We start from the raw sequence: 18588 nt of genomic DNA, 5'->3' as shown, positions 1-18588 counted from the left end.
TTCAAGAGTCACTGTGCACCAATCATCTGAACCCTCTGCATGCCTCTGTGTGAATAGATATGTCTCACAGAAATAGGTCCTGCTCCAGCAGGAGCATAGAGAGCAGAGAAGCCACTAGAAAACGCAGCAGAAGGTCAGGTGCACCTTCTGACCTAAGCCAGCACCCTAAGTGTCACAGTGCGAGTAGAGTTCTAGGTTAGGAAGCACATGAAAACACGGAGGCTTGACCACTGAGATTGAAGAGCAAATCCCTGGTTTTGGCCTGAAGGTCTCCCCCATGTTAGATACAGAGGCTTCGGTAGGTTCCTGGGCCTGAAAACACATGTGGTGTGAGCCCTACTGGTGTCGTGGACACGTGATGGAGACAGTAACATCCATTTTCACATTTTTCACGTGTTTAGTTATTCAGTCTCAGTTCACACCCCTATTTTCTACAGATGCCCATACCACCAAATCCTAAAAATATGAAGCAAATTATTCACTGAAGTCAGCTAATTTAAGTTTGCTCGCATAGACACATGCACAACCCAAAACTTATTTCCCTGAAAATGGAGCCATAAGGCACCAACGTGGTTAAGACCCACTGATCAAACCTCCAACTGTCTCACTTCACACAAGAAACAGAGGTGTTTTGGTGATGCCACTGTCCCCCATGTTGATTTCTGAACTCATAAATATTTTGTGTTTGAAGACATAGGAAGACGCTTTTGCCAGCATAGAATATTTGCAAACAAAATAAATACAAAAGATTTGGAGATGAGGCTGCCCATAGCCCTCTTTATTTGATTATGTTTGATCTCCGAAACAAGATAAGGGAGAGAGTTGAATGGTACCTTAGAGTCAGAATTTCAGTACTCATGGCTCAAAGATTAGCGTTTCATCTCTGATTTTCACTATATCAGAGTAATCCTGGTTCATTCCCTTAGGAGCCATTTTTGGGTACCATTTTGAATGCAGGCTTCCCAGAATTCATCATACAGCATATTTAAAACACTGCGAACTAAACATTTTCCAAGAGAATGGCATTCTTCTGTAAATTAGCATGAATAAACATATTCAGGAGAATATTCATATTTAATCAGATCATTAGGACAACTGGGCAGACGATTGACCAGGACCTTTTATACAAAGTTCCAACTAAAATGTTACCATTTAATAACTTTGGAAATGAACTCTGAGGTAAACATAAAAGGTGAATTCTGATAAAAAGGTTATTTTGAGTCCCCCTGTACTTGAGTGGGTTCTTTCTGAAAATTTTCTCTACTGCGAATGGTAACACACACAAATCTAATTAGAAAAATAATTACTTTTATTAGTCGATTTCTTCAAAACACTCCCATTCAATTAAAAAGCGAAAGCATGGCAATCAATCTTTTTATTATTTGGCTAAAAATTACGGGGTAAAAACACGGTTTTTTTTAAACTAGTTTTTTAATGGAAATGTTGATCTAACATACTGCTCTGCTATAATTACTATTCTCTGGAGTGAACTTGTTCCACAGCCTTGTGACAATGGAATAGGTGCCAGCATTTATAGCAACAGCATCAACAACACTAGCTTCAAAACATGCTGTTTCCTTGATTTGATATTTAGAAGATGATTTCTGTTACTTATGCATGGTTTAGTGCCAGCCTCACTAGGTCCACATGTGGGGTGACATTTCTAGGCCGTCCGATAAAAGGGTCTTTGCACAAAGACGAGGATGGATAAAAAGCTTTACTTACTGTGACAGTCTCCGAGGCCATCTGTGTTGCCACGTTCTATGTCCTGTTCAAAAGTCAGTCTTTAATACAAAAAAAAGGGGGGGGGGAGAAAGAAACAAATTCAATATCGTGAATTGTTAAACCAGAACGTTGTCTGAAGTTTCACTAAAGAAACCAACACAGTTTTATAACTTGAATGGCAGGTGCAAAAACCAGAAGTAGATAACAGCTTGAAAATTTGTCTCTGAAGTTTACAGAAATGAGTCTTCTGTGACTCTCCACGGTTTAAGCAGTTAATTCCGATATTATTCAGGGAGTTAATTAGTTTGCGGATTATTTATATCCTTCTTTTACAGATTGAGCATTTCTTAAATGTTTAAAAAGTTTAAATGTCAACATAACTCTTTGTAAGTGATATAGAAGTCTATAAAGAGAAAAAAAGAAAAAGAAAATCCTTTCCTCTCTACTTTTTCTTTGACCCCAGCACCACCTTCCTAGACCTTTATTTCCTTGCCCAGAAATAACCTATATAAGAAAGTGTTCAAAGGAACAAATGGCTGGTGGGTACAGAGCTCCCTTGAGGGGATGGGACATGGTGGTACATTTCACTGAGACCACCTGAGACCCTGTGGCCCTGTGATTCTGGAGTATTACCTTCATGCTCACTTTTGTTTCAAGTCTGCTTGGTCACCATTGGGCTGTACGAGTTATATAACTAGACCAAACTTAATATATATAATCTGATTTTTAAAATAAGCACACTGGAATTGTCCAGGGGAGAAGTGTCTGTTTGGGGAGAACTCTGTACCGCTTCTCACAACATGACTGAAACTCTGTTCTGCAGCTGTCTTTAGAGTTTATTTTATGGACCATATAGGAAAACTGTCTTGAAAGTCACACCTTGATCTAATAATTCACCATGTTTGTTTTCCAGTGTTTTTTTCTATGTTAAAAATCAAATTCATATTCAAAGGATAAAGATTTTCAGTGGTAGTGAAAGCCAGCATTCATCAGTCCCTGAAGGCCACTTTTCAAGGAGANGGCGGGGGGGGGAGGGGAGAGAGAGGAGAGAATGAGAATCCCAAGTAGGCTCCATGCCCATCCTGGAGCCTGACATGGGGGCTCGATCTCATGAACCGTGAGACCATGACTTGAGCTGAATCAAGAGTCAGAGGCTAAACTGACTAAGCCACCCAGGTGCCCATGACTTAAAAATGATTTTTTAGTCAGTCTTACTACCTTTGGTCACACCTTGAACCTAGAAAGGAGATAGGTCATTTCTTAGCTTCCTTCCTTGCGCTTTGAGATCTTTTCTCCTTCACTTTGAGGGTCCCCATGAAAAGATAGAAAGTTCTAGTATGTCAGTATTGCTACTTGTGGAGCTGATCTAGTGATACATAGTCAACCGTTTGCGTTAGATTTCCAGGCCAGACTTCACAATTATCATTAGCTCCGCTTGTTGGAATACTTTGCCTCAGATTTTGCATGTGGTGGTCATCAGATGTGCCCTCCTGTCTGTCTAGCTATTCTGAGCTAGGAGAGGAGGCCCAGAGTGCCACGAAGGCCTGGGGGACTTGACGGAATGGCGAAGACGGAACTGTCCTACCATATGGCACCTTCCTCGAGTTTGCCATAACTTGTCAAAGATGTGCACCAGATTTCACATCCACTAAAATAACAGAAAGAAACCTTTAACTAATGCCATCTAAGCACTTAAAACCAGGGTGACAATTTTAAGCACCCAAATCACAGGCATGATAGACTGGCCCAATCTAGCTGATCTGTTGGAGAACTGCCAAGAATTGATTGACTCCTTAACGAGTAATAGGGTCAACTGTTCTTCAGTGCAGGAGAATGGTTTATTGGATGCATACACGATACTTGCAGTACAAATGCGTCGGTTAACAAATGCTCTGTGAGCTCTTCTTGGCCCTGCATGGTCAATTAGAGGAGCCAGTTTTGCTGTGGCTGGGCAGACCACAGCACTAATCTAATTGGTACCCTATTGCCTCTTTTCTCCGCTGCTGTTCTTACACTGCAGTGATCAAGGCATGTGCCTTCTTGTCCCACTCTCCAGGGAATACTCAGAAGCCCGCAGTGTTTCTTTTCTCCGTGTTTTTAATCAATCTCAGGATGGGTGATTAATCAATTGGAGATCTGCCACATGTGATGGTGGGGTGTTCCATGAAATGGGAAGAGGAAGGAGGACTGGCCGGCAGTCCCACTGATGAGATCTGTGCACAGAAGGCTGAATGACGGCAGTGTGTGAGAGCGCAGGTAATCGTACATCTAGAAAGCCCGGCGGCTGGGGGCCACTTTATGCTCTTCCACGCCTTTGGTTCCTTACCTGCTACTGGGTGACAGATGGGCACAGGAACCTCCTTCCTTTACCCACCCGCAGTATGGGTCTCTGGAGGCGATACAGGTTCTGCAGGAGAAAGATGACCATGAGCTACCCTGGACTCCCCTCTAAGCACCACCGTGGACTCTCATGGTCCGTGAGGCAAAATACGTACTTTTTACACTTCCCGTGTCGTTCGCAGCGGCCCAGGGGAAGCTTTATCACACAGGTGGAGAAAGCAACGTACAGAGAGCTGCTGGCTTTGTCCAGCTGCATGCCCATAATCCTCTTGTCCTCTACCCCGTCGTAGCTGCACCTGATTTTATAAGGCATGATCATACCGTTAACACTCTTTCTCGACTCAGGTCTCTTCTTCCTGCCACCTTGCCTCTTGGCCCACAAGGTGATCCCTTAATTTGATCTCACTGAAGGTGAAACAGATCCTAAAAGGTGCCCGTCTCCCTGGCCCTGTGCGTGTCTCTATATAAACACACATTTATTGGCAAGGAGAAAAATAATGCCTTTTTTTTTTTTTTTTTGCAAACAATACTAAAAGTCCCCTAAAAAAAAAACGCACTCAACTGAAGTCTCCTCTCCTCAGATTTTTCTCTGAATGAAAAGGATTGTAATGACAAATAATTACTGAGAAAGAACCCAACAGTCTACTTACTTTTCAGGGTTGTAAACGCTCATCTCCTCCAGGAAAAGGCTGTCATTTAGGAAACCACTGTTTCCCATCCTGGCCAAGAACTTCAAGATGATCCCCTTCTCTGATCCCAGGAAAACCACAGTGTGGTTCTGATAGGGCCCAGCAGCAGTGTCCACCGCAATTCTGGTCAGGCGGTATCTAAGATGACAGGATCACAGCTTTTATCTCTCTGCTGGTCTGTCATTCAAGGGTCCCCGTTTCCACTTCAAAGAGTTGTGACATCGCTTTCTAGTAATGACCTCAAGAAAAATGTATGCATACAGATAATGTTCTCAAGCTGTTCTGGGCCTTTATTTCCATATGCGGCACATCAGTGTGGCTCCACGGGGAGAAGGGATGTATGTATTTGTGGAGGCCAAGTTACATAACAAAGAGACAGCCCGAGCCATATGAAACCACTCAGCAGCGATCTCTTCCATGAGCACCAGGGAGAGGCAGATGTGTCCCATGAAGAGGGGAGGAGATAATCATGGAACGCATTTAACATTTCAGTTAACATTGAAAAGAAGAGCATGGCTACCAGTTTTCCATACTCTGGAAAGCCTTGTCAATAAGAGGTCAGATTGGAAAGCTTTCCAAGTGTGTGTAGAGGGGCTGACAGTTCTGAAGGATGGACAGGTAGGGTGCTGATGACACCATTAATTAATATGAGGATGTGCATTCCAAACAAGGTCCACTTAAAGCTAAGGGTGAAGGACATCATCCTTCTCTGGTATCTCTCAGCCATTCACCATGCCACGGATACTGATTTGTGCCAAGCACCATGGCATAAACCAGAAAACATGAACCCTCTTGCAAGTTAGATACCACAGTTTTCATTTTATGGGCAAGAGCCATTATAGTACTTTAATATCTTTCAATAAAATCACTGCTTAAAAATGGTGGTAGTACCCTTGGCTGGCTCAGCCAGTTGGGCATCTGGCTCTTGATCTCAGGGTCGTGAGTTTGAGCCCCACACTGGGCATGGGGCCTACTTAAAATAAGAATGGTGGTAAGGTTGAATGACGTTTTGTTCACTGACTACCACTGCAGGATGGTACTTGGGACATGGTGGTCATCTGGAAATAAGCTCCAAATAAATACAAAAGGGAGTATTTAATGCTATCACAGATTTCTAATCAACTATCCCCTCTCTTCTGGACACCACTTCAGGTTACAAATGGTACAGTATGAATCCTTCACACGACCATACTTGTGCAAGTGATCCCTTCATCGCTGGCCTGTCGGATGGCTAACAACCCAGGGCAATAATCGGGTGGAATCTGGAGCACATTTGCAGCCATATCCAACCAAATAGGTATCCACAGCCATTGACTAGTCTCCTTCACTCCTTCTCTGCTTTTGCCTAGAATAGGCTGACCCGGAAGGAGATATCTTCATTATGCGTAATCGCGGGCATGTGTCCAGTTCTGAAAATATCAGAACTCTTCTCACTGGAAATGTGGTTATGGGGGTTTTGTGGCAGGCACTCAACTGGCCAGCCTTTCACAGCTGAATCAATGCCCAGGATAACAGAAGATGTTTGTGGCATTTCAAATCATGATCCACACTGATAGGTTTTATGAGCATGGGATGGAGTAGGGAAGAATCCAGTTAGGACATGATTTGCTTGACACCCACCTGACCATTGTCCTCAGGAACCATGGCCTGTTGATGACTGAAGGCACAGCCTCATCCATGAGTGGGTGTGTTTTGATGAAGTTCAGAGTATCATCAGGAAACTCATTGGAGGTTGCATATTTTTCTAAGGACGATGAGCCAGCGCAGCAACCTGGCCTAAAAAGAAACAGGGGGAGGGAGCTTATTTCGTGCCTTATGGCAAATTCTTTGAACAAACTGCTTCCCTAAGCATCTGGCACGCGGGACAATGTACCGTAGGCTGAGGAGAGGAAGTTGAACAATGCAGAGTGCCACCAAATAAAATATGCTTGGATTGTCTCTCTGCCGCCTTCTCATTCCACAGAGAAGCTCCAGCCAGGGCAGTTCAGCGTCAGCTGGGGGCAGCTTGGATGGAGCTTTAGTGATGGAGCTTTAGACAAGAGAGGAAGTGTGTGGTTTGCAAACCTGTGCCAGAGACTGCTCTACCTTGTCCTACAACCCCGCTGGAAGTTCTGGAGGCATTTGCTCCACACAAAGAGAGAATCAGCTGACTTCTCCACAAATGTCAAAAACAAAGGCATTCGTAAAGCCACCAGGCAGCAATGTATACCAGCAAGGCTCCACCTCACCCTCCCTCATTACCTGGGGGTCAGAGAGCGGGTGGGTTTTTTTTTTTTTTTATTGTTTTCACTTTCTGTTTGAGTTGGGCACGTATGAAAAGCCAATTACACTGAAGACTGTCTCCTGAAAGGTCATTTCTTTTATTTTTGAACAATGACAGTGGAAATTAATTTGTATAAGAAGTTCTGTGGTCTCAGGAAGTCACGGGACAGCTTGGTAAAGTCATGTCCGGGAGACACCAACAATAGTCCTTGTCCACAGCCCTGCTCTGCCTGCTGGCTGGGGAGAGTAAATAGGACCCTGATAACACTGGCATGATCTGGCCTCACAAACACACTCTTTCGTGGCACTAATCAAGCCAGCCCCATGAGAGCATCTGATGTTGGCAAGAAGAGGGATAATGCACGTGGAAGGGTGGGAGAAACACATTGCCACCAGTAGAAAAGTGAAGTTTCTGTGCCCTGTCAGTGGCTGGCTGACACTGTCTCTCTGCACCGAGGAGACCATGTTATTTAAGTACTCCCTGAAACCTCATTCCTCAAGCTTAACACCCTCTCCTGCTTATCTAGAAAGTAGCTAAACATTGCCAGGCAGGGACTTAGAGAATCTCTCTGAGGTTGCCAGAGTGTGCTTTCTGCACCTAGTCTGCTCTGCAGGGGCAGCAGAGTATATATACCCCCCCGATAATTCAGGTGATGAAGATGGATGAGCCACAGAGGTTTCTCCCCTGGGTGTAGTGGTTCATGTTGTCTGAGTCTGCTCAATTAAATGAAGTGGGCTGCTTTGTGTGTGTCTTGCGGTGGGGGGGTGGGGGGCAGCAGGGGTGGTTGGAGATTGGAGGTTGAAGGAGAGAGTTGGCAACCAAAAAGTTTAGATGCTGGGCTTCTTTGCAGAAGCACACCAATTCCGTGGAGGAAGCTGGACACACTGGGATGTTTTTTATGGAACTTAGATGCCAAATGCTGTAATGGAAGTTTGAAGCGTGTGCGGCATGACAAGGGCAGGCGCCTGTTTGGGGGAGGGTTTCATCCTGTCTGGGTGGGAGAGAATGAATTCGCTGATTTAGTGTGGAGATTTGTTGGAGGTTACAAAGGACCAGGAGGTCTCTGTCTGGGCTCAGGACAATAGGTTCCCCATGCAAGCGATTCCGGGGGATGTTTTGGTGGAGGGATATGCACTGAGTTTGCGTCCAGAACAGACTAGAACCTGGTAGACCAGAGAAAACCTGATGGCCCGGTGCACTCACTTGTCTCTACCTGCAGTTACCCTGGAGTCCTGGACTCAGCTCTGATCCAGCCTGGTCACCAAACTCCAGGGATCACCATTTATATTCCACATTTTATTAGAGTGCAGAGACAGAAGGGAAGGGAAGAAGGGTGGGGCGGTGGAAATAATCCACACAGGTCTGTGAACTTGTACAATACACTTTCTAACTCTCTGGGCCTCAATTTCCTGAACCATACACCAGTGGGGCTGGCTGGACTGGATGCTTCCCATCATCCTAGGATTACCTTGGATAAGCCACAGAGGTAGAGGTTAAGCAAAAGACTAGCGTGTCATTGTTTTGAATGCAACTTGGTTAAGGGGATTAAGGCAAATGGCCTCATAGATCTTTCTGTTGCTTGGTTAGTTGTATCGCTGTGGCCAGCACAGAAGGCGCTAGTATGCAGTTCTTAAGATGTTCACTGTCTGGGACCAAGATGCCCATTTCTTGTAGTTCAGAATAGCCATATAAATATTTACACGTACCTGGGTTTGGGCACTCGTTCATCAGGCACTGGTGTCCAAGTGGAATCTGGAGACTTCTGTTCTTTGAACCTCCCAGTGAACACGTTGGCGATGTCAAGCATGTCATAGGCACAAACTGCAGACCCGGGGATGCTGTAACAACATTTCACACATGTTCCTCTCACGACAGTTATGCGTGCAGCTTGGAAAACGTATTACAAAGCAACGTCCCTATTACGGACAGTGGAATTTCAAGTTCACACCCTGATCACTGTGAATGTAAAGGGTCCCAGTATATATGACAAATGTTTCTCTGAATCACATTTGCATCCGTGGCCTTAAAGGACTAGTGGCAGCAAACTCAGAGAGGAAAAAAAGAAAAAAACCATACATGTTTTTATTGCTTTGGGAACTGCATTTGTTTAGAACTGGTAGTTTAGAAGGTTCATGAATTCCCTGAATTTTCAAGTCACTAACCCAAAGAGAAAAATCTTTGGAAAACATTCTGTATCTCTGATATTGGTGCACTGTCCACATATTGCTTCTGTGAATTTGGTTTTTCCAGCCAAGGACAGTGAGAAGGTATGTGTGGGGAAAACATGCTTATTTTATGTTAGTCACTATCCATTTCAGTTTTTACTTCGTATTTATTTGCATTAAGATTAAACAATTTAAGTCTCTAAAGCATGAACATTTTGCAAATAAAGTGCTCTGTTAAGTGCTAAATAATAATAATGGCGGTAATCTCTACCTATAATTGCATCTTTCCTTGCTACTCCTGAAAAGAATTGGGATTATTTTTTAATTAATGGAAAGAAGGCATGAATTATTCATTCATCTGGACACAGCTCTTTGAACTCATGTTTTTGTTTTTGTTTTTGTTTTTTCAAGTTTATGTATTAGAGAGAGAGACAGAGAGAATCCCAAGCAGGCTCCATCTCATGAACCAAGACATCATGATCTGAGCTGAAACCAAGAGTTGGGTGCCTAACAGACTCAGCCACTCAGGCTCCCCCAGCCCATGTGTGTTTTGAAGTATGGTTGTTCCTTGAATTTGATCGAATAAATTTCAGGCACCGGCTGGCCCTGAGTTTTAGTCAGGGTTTGACGTGGTAGGCCACTGCACAGGCAGGAGCATCCTGGGAAAGACACAGATGCTTTGTAGTGTGAGAACATCATCTAGGGCAGAGAGAACGATTTAGTCTTGATTTTGCAAATGTTGAAGGTTTTGGAAATCACTTCTTACACGATTAGGAGAGTTTTATGCCATCTTTAATTTCATAACATAATTACTGAAGTATTACTAATAAAGCAAGAATTAGGGAGAGGATTAGAAAGCTTATTTAAATCAAAGTGGCAGGATGGATTTTAAAGTGTGTAGAATATGTATACATCGTGTACAGAATTGAATAGATAAGACGGTGATCTCCATTGGTTTTGGAATCTCACAGCTCTAGCCTTATGTATTTAATTTGGTAAAACTCTCTTCACATCTCCATTTCCTAAAAGTATATATATTTACTGTAAATATTATGACATATAGGGGCGCCTGGGTGGCTCAATGGGTTAAGCGTCTGGCTCTTGGTTTTGGCTCAGGTCATGATCTCACATTTTGTGATATCGAGCCCGGCATGGGGCTCTGCACTGTGAGTGCAGAACCTGCTTGGGACTTTCTTTTTACCTATCTTTCTGGCCCTCCCCTGCTCATGCTCTCTGTCGCTCTCAAAATAAATAAACTTAAAAAATAAATATTATGACAAACAGGATAAATACTGAAGTATCTTATGAGGCACCTCATCCTCGTAATAACTAAAGATACCCTAGAGTTTGATAATCTGCCCACGGTTAGAATTGCATGTGAAATCCTTTCTTTTCCCTTCCTACCTTTTCTCCCTCTCTCCTTCTGTTCATCTTTCCTTCATTCCTTTCTTCCTTCCTTCTGTTTCTTCAGCGTATATATTAACAGAATCCCTAATCTTCAACATTAAATGCTCAGTAAATAACATAGGTAAATGTTCAGTAGATAACATAGGGTCTCAGCTGATACACATTGGATGGACTGGCAGACCTGGCTGGGAGCAGGGCACCAACAGGCACAGCACATCCAAGAAATACCTCCTAGCTCCAGCCAGTGAGCCCGTGGAGCTGGAGGAGGAGATGGGCTTGACCATGGTGGGGGGAGGGGGGGGCAGGGGGAGGGCCTGTGGGCTCTGCTGGGGAACTAGGGCTTTATCTCCATGGCAAAGAGGAGCACCTAAAGGACTTGGAAGAGGTCTTCACGACCAACTTTGCATGTGTGGAGGATGAGGTGGAAAGGAATGAAACCAGAATCACTGAAACTCTAATTTGCAGATGAAAATGGGTATGTGCCTTTTTATCAACTTCGGGTTTTTCTGAACAAATATGGTTTCTAAGGCCAAATAGGCATGTACTGACTGGGGGTTTCCTAAGGGTCTTTTCAGAAAATCCTTTACGTGGAGTCTCTATAACACATTAAGAATCTACTACTGTATTATAATTACACAATCCACCCTCAACACCCCTCCCCCTGCCCCTGGCCAAACAAACTAGAAACATGCTCTGAAATTCTACCAGCCCCTGCATTCCCATGTACCAAGACAGTATTCTTTTTAAACAATCCTAGATTCTTGGGTTTCAAAGTGTGAATAGTCATGGCCTGAGTTTTTGTGTCTTTTCTGTTTCTCAAGTCTAAAATAGCTGTGGATGGTCAAGGCTCACTTAAATCGAACTGAATACTTGTTGTTGCAATATGGATTCATATTTTCACGTATCTTCAGTGGAGAGTTCTTGACTCTCATCTTCCATATAACCAAAGGGAACATCAGTGCATCATACGGCGCGCTCTGTTTCAGACTCTCTAGTTCTTACGCATTTCTTCCTATATGCTGCCCTCCAGTCTCATCATGCATATTTGCCTGTCATCTAGACTCTTAATCAGATTTTTAGAAGTGTAATCCAGAATAACAAGTATAATACGTGTAATCCAGAACAAAACCCTGCATTCCCAGAGGAAGATAATGCAGAACTTCTAAAGTTCTACACAGAAATGAGAATAAAGTACGTGTTTTTAGATTTCATGAGCATACCCACCATCACAATCATTTTTATACAGCGTGCAAGGACTCTAAGGTTTAGGAGTGCTAGTACCAGAGAATCTCATGCCTGTCTTCCTCCTGGTTTTTAATCTCTACACATTTCTGCTGCTCCAAGAACAATTTTTACTGCGTCATTCGATTACTCAGAGTCTTAGCTTAAATAAACACAAAAATAGGAATGAATAAGCTGATAGTCAGTATTTCTAGGTACAGTGTTTGATGACCTCCAAGTCCAAACTCAAGTGCCCCTAGAGTCCATGGTGTTTGGGTCCAGGTAACTCTGACAGGATAATAACCAAGGGGTAGGGATGTGAGATGGACTCACTGGAACCCTAAATTTCTCTCTGTAGCTCTTAAACTTTCAGTGTTTTTACTTTAAAAGTTGCCGATCTAGTCATAGAAACAGTAAAACTCAAACAGAACGTTAGGTGACCTTGAAGAGGGAGGAGAAATATTCTTGAGTTCTAAAGCTGCCTCTTTCATCTCCTGACTTGGAAGAGGTAATATAATTTAGTTTCCTCAAGTTTAAAAAGAGGGCAACAGTATTCAGTTTCCATTATTACTGGAGAGATTTAGAAATAACACACAAGAAGTGTTTGTACGCCAGGCAAATAAATAGAAGATATTGTTATAATTTATTTAATTACTTCCCCTAAAATCCTAAGCTAATAATGCTTCTAACTATCAATTTGTTGATGAAAACAGCACTTAAGCAGCAATTTTTGCGTCAGTTGTGAATCTTGTGCGTTAGGGGAGAACCCCCTAGGGGGAAAGGAAGCCGGGAAGGACGGATTAGGTCAGCAGAGCTAGGGCACGGTTACCTGTTATAAGGTGTGGAAAAGGTTGCCAGGACAACATCACGGCCATTGATATGAATCACATCTGTGACCGCCTGGAGTATGTTAAAATAAAAATGAGAGTCTCCGGGAACTGAGCAGTTCAGGCGAGCCTTAAGGAAAGATGTCCACTGTTTTTCCAGGACTCTTTGAGACCCTCCCATGTCATTCTTACAAACCTGAGCCACTCTTGGAAAAACTACCTGCAGAGGAAAAACACAGGGAAAATGAAATGCACTCACTTTTCGAGATCTTAGTAGAATTTGCCTTTCTTAGAAAACAGAAACACAACAAGGTGCTTAATTTAATCATGTGTTTCTAAAATTAGTAGCAGGAAAAAAAAAGGGGTGGGGGACTCATTGGAACAGCATGTTTTGAAAGACAAGGCTGTGGCATTTAATACAGAGCCATAAATCCTTCAGGGGATCAGCTCCCAGCCAGATAAACTCATTTCCATACAGACTGCTCAGCTTTTTATTTCCTCAAACAAAAGCACACTTTGTATGCACCATCTCTGCCATCAGCACTAGCTGCCTCTGGGCCCTCAATCTCATACTCCGAATTCTTGTAACCCTGCAAGCCACCCTGGCACTGAATTTGTGCCCTCCAATTTAGTGACCTTGATCTACTCTCTGGTAAAAATAACTAGCATGGACATCCCTGAGTGTTCTATTGCTTTTTGCAGTAAAAGACGTTCAAGGTTCTCATTTTACTTAAAAGATACTGGATATTTACTCTGTGTGGAACAACTGAATTAAAAAGAAAACAAAAACAAAAAAATGATCAGCATACCTGGAAGGAAACCACATCTCAAGATACTTGAAACTCAGTGTGAAATCAACCAAACAAACATCTGTCGATTACATTTTCAGTAGAAATATTTAAGAGGTTCCCTGCAATCTGGGACTGTTCTGGAAAAGCTTAAAGGGCTCTGAGGCAGAACAGTGTTTCACTTCCACCAAACTTTGGCCGTGTCTTCTCAAAATGATGACCTTGTGATTAGATTTATGGTTCTTACAACAAGGTCATTCAGAACAACACTGGGTAAGTCATCCACCTCTCTTACCTTTCCCATGGTGTTGTACTCCACTGCTATTTCCCTGAAGAAGAAGTAGATGTAGTCGCCATAATCCACTGCTTGGACAAAGTACGGTTCTGTGGACAAATGGCACTTTAATTGGGGACATGTCACACAGAGTTAAAAGAACTTCAATCAGCTGCAACCAAAGACATGATATTAATTAAAAGTGTAGGGCCATTAGACATTGGGTTAACATGAACCATTTCTAATGACCATACCAGCAAGCACTGGTAATTTCAGAAGGCATTCGAGCCTACAAAATTCTGTCTTTCAGAAGTGATTGCAATTAACAATGAAGAATAAATGAATTTTCATATGTCTGTAATTTTATTTTCCACAACGGAATGCCCCTATTACAGAAAGGATTTTTGGTGCGCGTCTCCGCGTGAACCCTGACTCATGCAGGGCTGTGAATAGCATTTTCCCTGCTCCCCACCACCTCTGATCCCCTGTTCCTTTCCGTGAATGGAATGTACAGTTCTTTTCATGTTAGACTCCGGAATGAGTGCTTGAGACAGGAAAGATGAATGTGGTGTGTTCTATTGTAGTGGCATTGGTAGGTGTGTTAATACTCCAAAACTCATGAAATGGAAAGGGGGAGTTAAATAAACCAGTTGGGGCAAAAGATGCCATTTCCACCTTCTTGTCTGTCAGCAGCTATTACCNCCCACCCACCCCTTTCTGTCTTAATTGTTGGTTCACCTTTCAGCCATTTGGAATCATGCTTGACGGTCCGTAGGGTTGGGCTGTCTCCCAGACTCCGGTAAATGACCGCATCAATGGCAAGGAAGTCAGTCACTGTGGCTGAGTATAGTTTTCCATCTTAGAAGAGAAAGAAAAGACGTGAACGGGGTGGGGGCACAACAGTGGGCGTGGGAGAGTAATAGAGACATCCCCCAGATTGCTTTCCTACATCAGGCAAATGAGATAGGACGACTGGGGAACATCCAAGAGTCGCTGTGAAAATACTTGGCCCACATTCCTAACCATTTTAAATTAGGATCTTGAGAGATGAAGCATTTTTCATTTTTAAATTGCATGGCAATTTCTAAGCAGAAGCAGCAGCTCAGGGAACAGAGTAAATGAAAAATGTTGTTTGCTTCTCTTGATTAGATGGACCTTGACTGAAATCTCAAGGCCAAGGCCCCCTGGACACTGCTACTGCCACCACACCATGGCAAACCGGATTAGATGGGAGCCCAGGGAAAGACAGAAGCTGATTGTATCACCAGAAATTTTAAGTATGTGCAGAAGGGACAGAGTCCTAAGCTTGGGCAGGTGAGGGGAGTCAGAGAAAGGGGGCTTACGAGCAAAAAAGAAAAAGAAAAAAGCTGACTGAATGGCTCCTTATATTCATGATGAGGGTCACTTCAGTCATGAGAGCCACTGAGCCCTGACAGTCTAGGTGAAATAAGAGATATTTGCTTCAGTATTTGAGAGTCAGGAACTGAAAACATTCTTACACTCAAGATGCTAAAGCAAGGAAGAAAGGGGAAGGGGTGACACCGAGTTGAATCTGGCCTTTGGGAATTCATGCTTTTTGGGGGATGTCCTTTAGGTTAGGGTATATTTAAGGCAAAAGAGGATGAAGAAAGTTGAAGATTAATCCCTACCACTTCGGCCTCTTTTCCTGGATTAAGAAACATCCTGCACACAAATAATCAAATGGGACCTTCTAGAATAGTAAAATCTATGCAGTATGTGAAACAAACAGTAATTATGTTCAAAAGTAGAACTTAGTTCCTTGGTTCATGTTTAGTGGTTACTTATGTTGAGTTGTATGTCGGAGTGGCTTATATGCACTCTAGTCCCATTAGGTGTAATGGTTTTTTTAGAAAAGTTTGTCCAGATCTCTCTAAGCAGAGGTCTTGATGTCTGCTTTTGATCTAAAAATAACTGAAATTTGCTCAGGTTCAACTTGGAGCTGTCTTGACATCTGTGTTATTAACAGCCATTTATCAATAAAAGGTTGACTAGTTAGATTTGAACCACAGAAACCTATCTGTTGATAAATAGACCTACAAAAATCACAGCTTCTCTTAGACAGCCAGAGCCCCAGGTCATGCAGATATGCTGGGTGGTGGTGGGCAGCAGGAGGGCGGCATGTGTTTAATTTTCCTCCCACCCACTTTCCCTTATGCCCTTTCTCTCCTTTTAATTTTAGAGAGAGCACGTGTGAGTTGGGGAGAGCAGCAGAGGGAGGGGAGGATGGAGAGAGAGAAAGAGAGAGAGAGAGAGAGAGAACGAATCTTAAGCAGGCTCCACACCCAGTGTGAATTCCAGTGTGGTGCTCGATCCCTCGACCCTGGGATCATGACCTGAGCTGAAATCAAGAGTCGGACGCTCACCAGGCTAAGCCACCAGGGGAGCCCCTTCCGTTATGCGTTTTGTTCTGCATTCAACACTGGGTATCTCACCAGGACTTTTACTTCTAAATCAGAGCACTCTTCCGTCCCTCGTGTTAACATGACAACCATTCAGTTGCCAACAAGGATCTTCTATTAATAAGGGATGAGCTTTTAAGGGATCTCAAACGGTCTACTGAAAAGCTGTCCACGTGTACCTGTAGGGGGAGAAGGAGGGGCTCTCACAGTACTGTCTCATGGGGCTCGCTCTGCATAGTGGCTGCAAAGTTGGTGGCCTTAGCTGATACTCTGACACTGTCCCCTTTCTGCCTCAGGCTATAACAAGTCCTCTCTTTGGTTGACAGTTACATTTCCCGCTGTAGCCCACATCCTCCATGGGGCCAGCAGGCTCGTGGGTCAGAAAGGTGCTGCAGCTGAAGTTACTCACTTGAGAATCCACTCAAGTACTCTGTGCACTGGTCTTGCTCCTGTCCATGTCGACTGGTAGGTTTACAGGGCTTTGTGTTTTGTACCAGGCCACATCCTGCCAGTGCTGTGCCCTAACTTCTGGGGGCAAACCCGAGGGTCCCTTCCTTCCTGGCGCAGGCCGTTTCTCCAGTCCACGCCTTCAGATCAGCCCCCAACTGTAGGACACGGAGGGCGAGGTTCGAGGAGCTAATCTTGTTTCATAATCAGAGCCCTTAGGTTCCTCATGGCGCGGACGTGCCCGTTTTTTTAGCTGTTGTGATGGAAATTATAGCTAACTGCTTTATTATATGCTATAACAATCACTATTATACCAACACTTCTTGGAGCTACACCCACCTCCACACAGCTGGCAATGAATTCCTAAATAAATTTCTAATTAACACACACACACACACACACACGCACGCACACACTCATACACGAGAATCCCAGTCTCAAGATGATGGCTTAGTTTTCGCTGCTTTGTATCCTTGGCAGCTCCCAGGAAGGAAGGGGAGAGAGGACAAGGAGTGTGTGTCACCCTAAACTAATCAGCATCACCGCTGCCGTATTATCTTTCCATCACCAATAAGCACGTACCCTAAACAGGTCAATGATATTTGAGGTGTCTGCTGGAAACTTGTGGGCTTGTGGCCTCGCTGCTTGTCTCCTTCCTTTCCCCTTCTGTATGTGGACAGGAGTGTGTGCAACTCCTAACTGGGGTCGGCAGCCCCCACCCCCACTGACTGTGAGGGCAGCCGGTGTCTCTCAGATAAAGAATTGAAGTTTCGAGAGCAGAGAGGCGAAAAGGCCCTGGGTCCTGTATGATGTCACTGAGCTGTTGAATCACACTACCCCCAAAGTCAATCCTAGCTTGAATGATCAATCCACATTGCTGGTTTGAGGTGGGATCTTTTATTATTTGAACCCGAACATGCCCTAGTAGCCAATGTTGCACAGTCCGTGCAAAGCTGAAGCAGAGCTATCCTTCTCTGAAGGCACGCAAGCATGGGTAAGGGTGGCAGAGACTCCTTTTACGAAGCAAAATTAAAATTTCCATATGAATTTCAAGTGGAAGAAGGCGTTCTTAATTGCAGTTTTCACCAGAGAAGCGCAGCATGACTGTGGCTCTACGAATCCTCCAGAGCAGGTGCGTGGCGACAGGCCCGGGAGAGCACATGCAGTGAGAAGAAACTAGGTGGTTTACCTGCAAACAGTGCAACGTTGGCATGCTTGGCATCATAAGGGCATCTGGCCATTCCGCTGAATTCATCCCCAAAAGGTTCCAGAGTATCCATCTAAATGAAATAATAGGACTTAATTAGGAACAACGACAACCAACAGTAGTCATGGCAGCTATTATTTATGAAGCACGTAATGTGCTAAGTAATTCATATGCGTAAGTGCACATGATCCTCAAATACCCTCTGAGATAAGTCTGTTGGTTTCAGATGAGGAAACTGAGGTTTAGTGAGATTAAGTCACTTGACCAAGGTTCTCTGGCTTGGAGAGCCTGAGATTCAGTTGTATTTGCTTGCCTCTTAACCATTGTAGTAAATAGATTTCCAATATCCTTTTGAAATGACCTAGAAACATGCATCTTTTCCTTGGAAAAGGAATGTTTAAGGCAATCACTGGGAAAACTTCCTTCCCTCCCTCACTGCCTCTAAATGACCTGTTGACTCATGAACTCTGTAAGGAATGATCTCCATCTTTGGTTTTGTTTTGTGTGAGGAGTCCTGCCTTTTTGGTTAAATCCCAGTAGAAGACACTGGAATCCCCATCTGGTTAGCCTGCAGAATAGTATGGCATCAGTAAAGGAGCAAAAACATCAACGCAGTAAGAGCTCAGGTGGCCTTTTGCACCAACTTCAGAAACATGTCCCAGCCTCCAATCATGTAGATCAGAAGGAGAAGCCTAGAAGGTGAGGGGGGTCACACAAGTGAAACGCAGTGAGGTGTGGGGCGGCCATTGGACATCCATCTGTGTGCCCACCCTCGACCTCGTTCCTACGTGCTGGAGCTTGTAACTGGGCTGTCA

The 18588-nt window shown here is 43.8% G+C and overlaps 1 protein-coding gene across 3 annotated transcripts in view; it reads right to left on the bottom strand.

Annotated features, from left to right (window-relative positions):
- The window catches only part of SEMA6A (semaphorin 6A), a 128600-nt gene that overhangs the window by 27591 nt on the left and 82421 nt on the right, over positions 1 to 18588 (bottom strand). For 2 of the 3 annotated variants that reach the window (XM_077746346.1, XM_077746349.1), the window contains exons 7-16: positions 17756 to 17846; positions 14438 to 14557; positions 13721 to 13809; positions 12640 to 12857; positions 8724 to 8855; positions 6375 to 6530; positions 4716 to 4892; positions 4221 to 4361; positions 4052 to 4132; positions 1726 to 1784 (exon numbers count right to left, since the gene is read on the bottom strand). In XM_077746346.1, coding sequence (XP_077602472.1) covers positions 1726 to 1784; positions 4052 to 4132; positions 4221 to 4361; positions 4716 to 4892; positions 6375 to 6530; positions 8724 to 8855; positions 12640 to 12857; positions 13721 to 13809; positions 14438 to 14557; positions 17756 to 17846 — 1264 coding nt within the window. The remainder of the gene's footprint in view (positions 1 to 1725; positions 1785 to 4051; positions 4133 to 4220; positions 4362 to 4715; positions 4893 to 6374; positions 6531 to 8723; positions 8856 to 12639; positions 12858 to 13720; positions 13810 to 14437; positions 14558 to 17755; positions 17847 to 18588) is intronic. The other variant, XM_077746347.1, reaches the window with a different exon arrangement.

This window comes from Crocuta crocuta, unplaced genomic scaffold (genome assembly GCF_008692635.1).
Source record: "Crocuta crocuta isolate KB4526 unplaced genomic scaffold, BGI_CrCroc_1.0 scaffold218, whole genome shotgun sequence".
NCBI lineage: Eukaryota > Metazoa > Chordata > Mammalia > Carnivora > Hyaenidae > Crocuta > Crocuta crocuta.
Note: the sequence above shows the minus strand (reverse complement) of the source record. Positions and strands in the feature narration are given on the sequence as shown.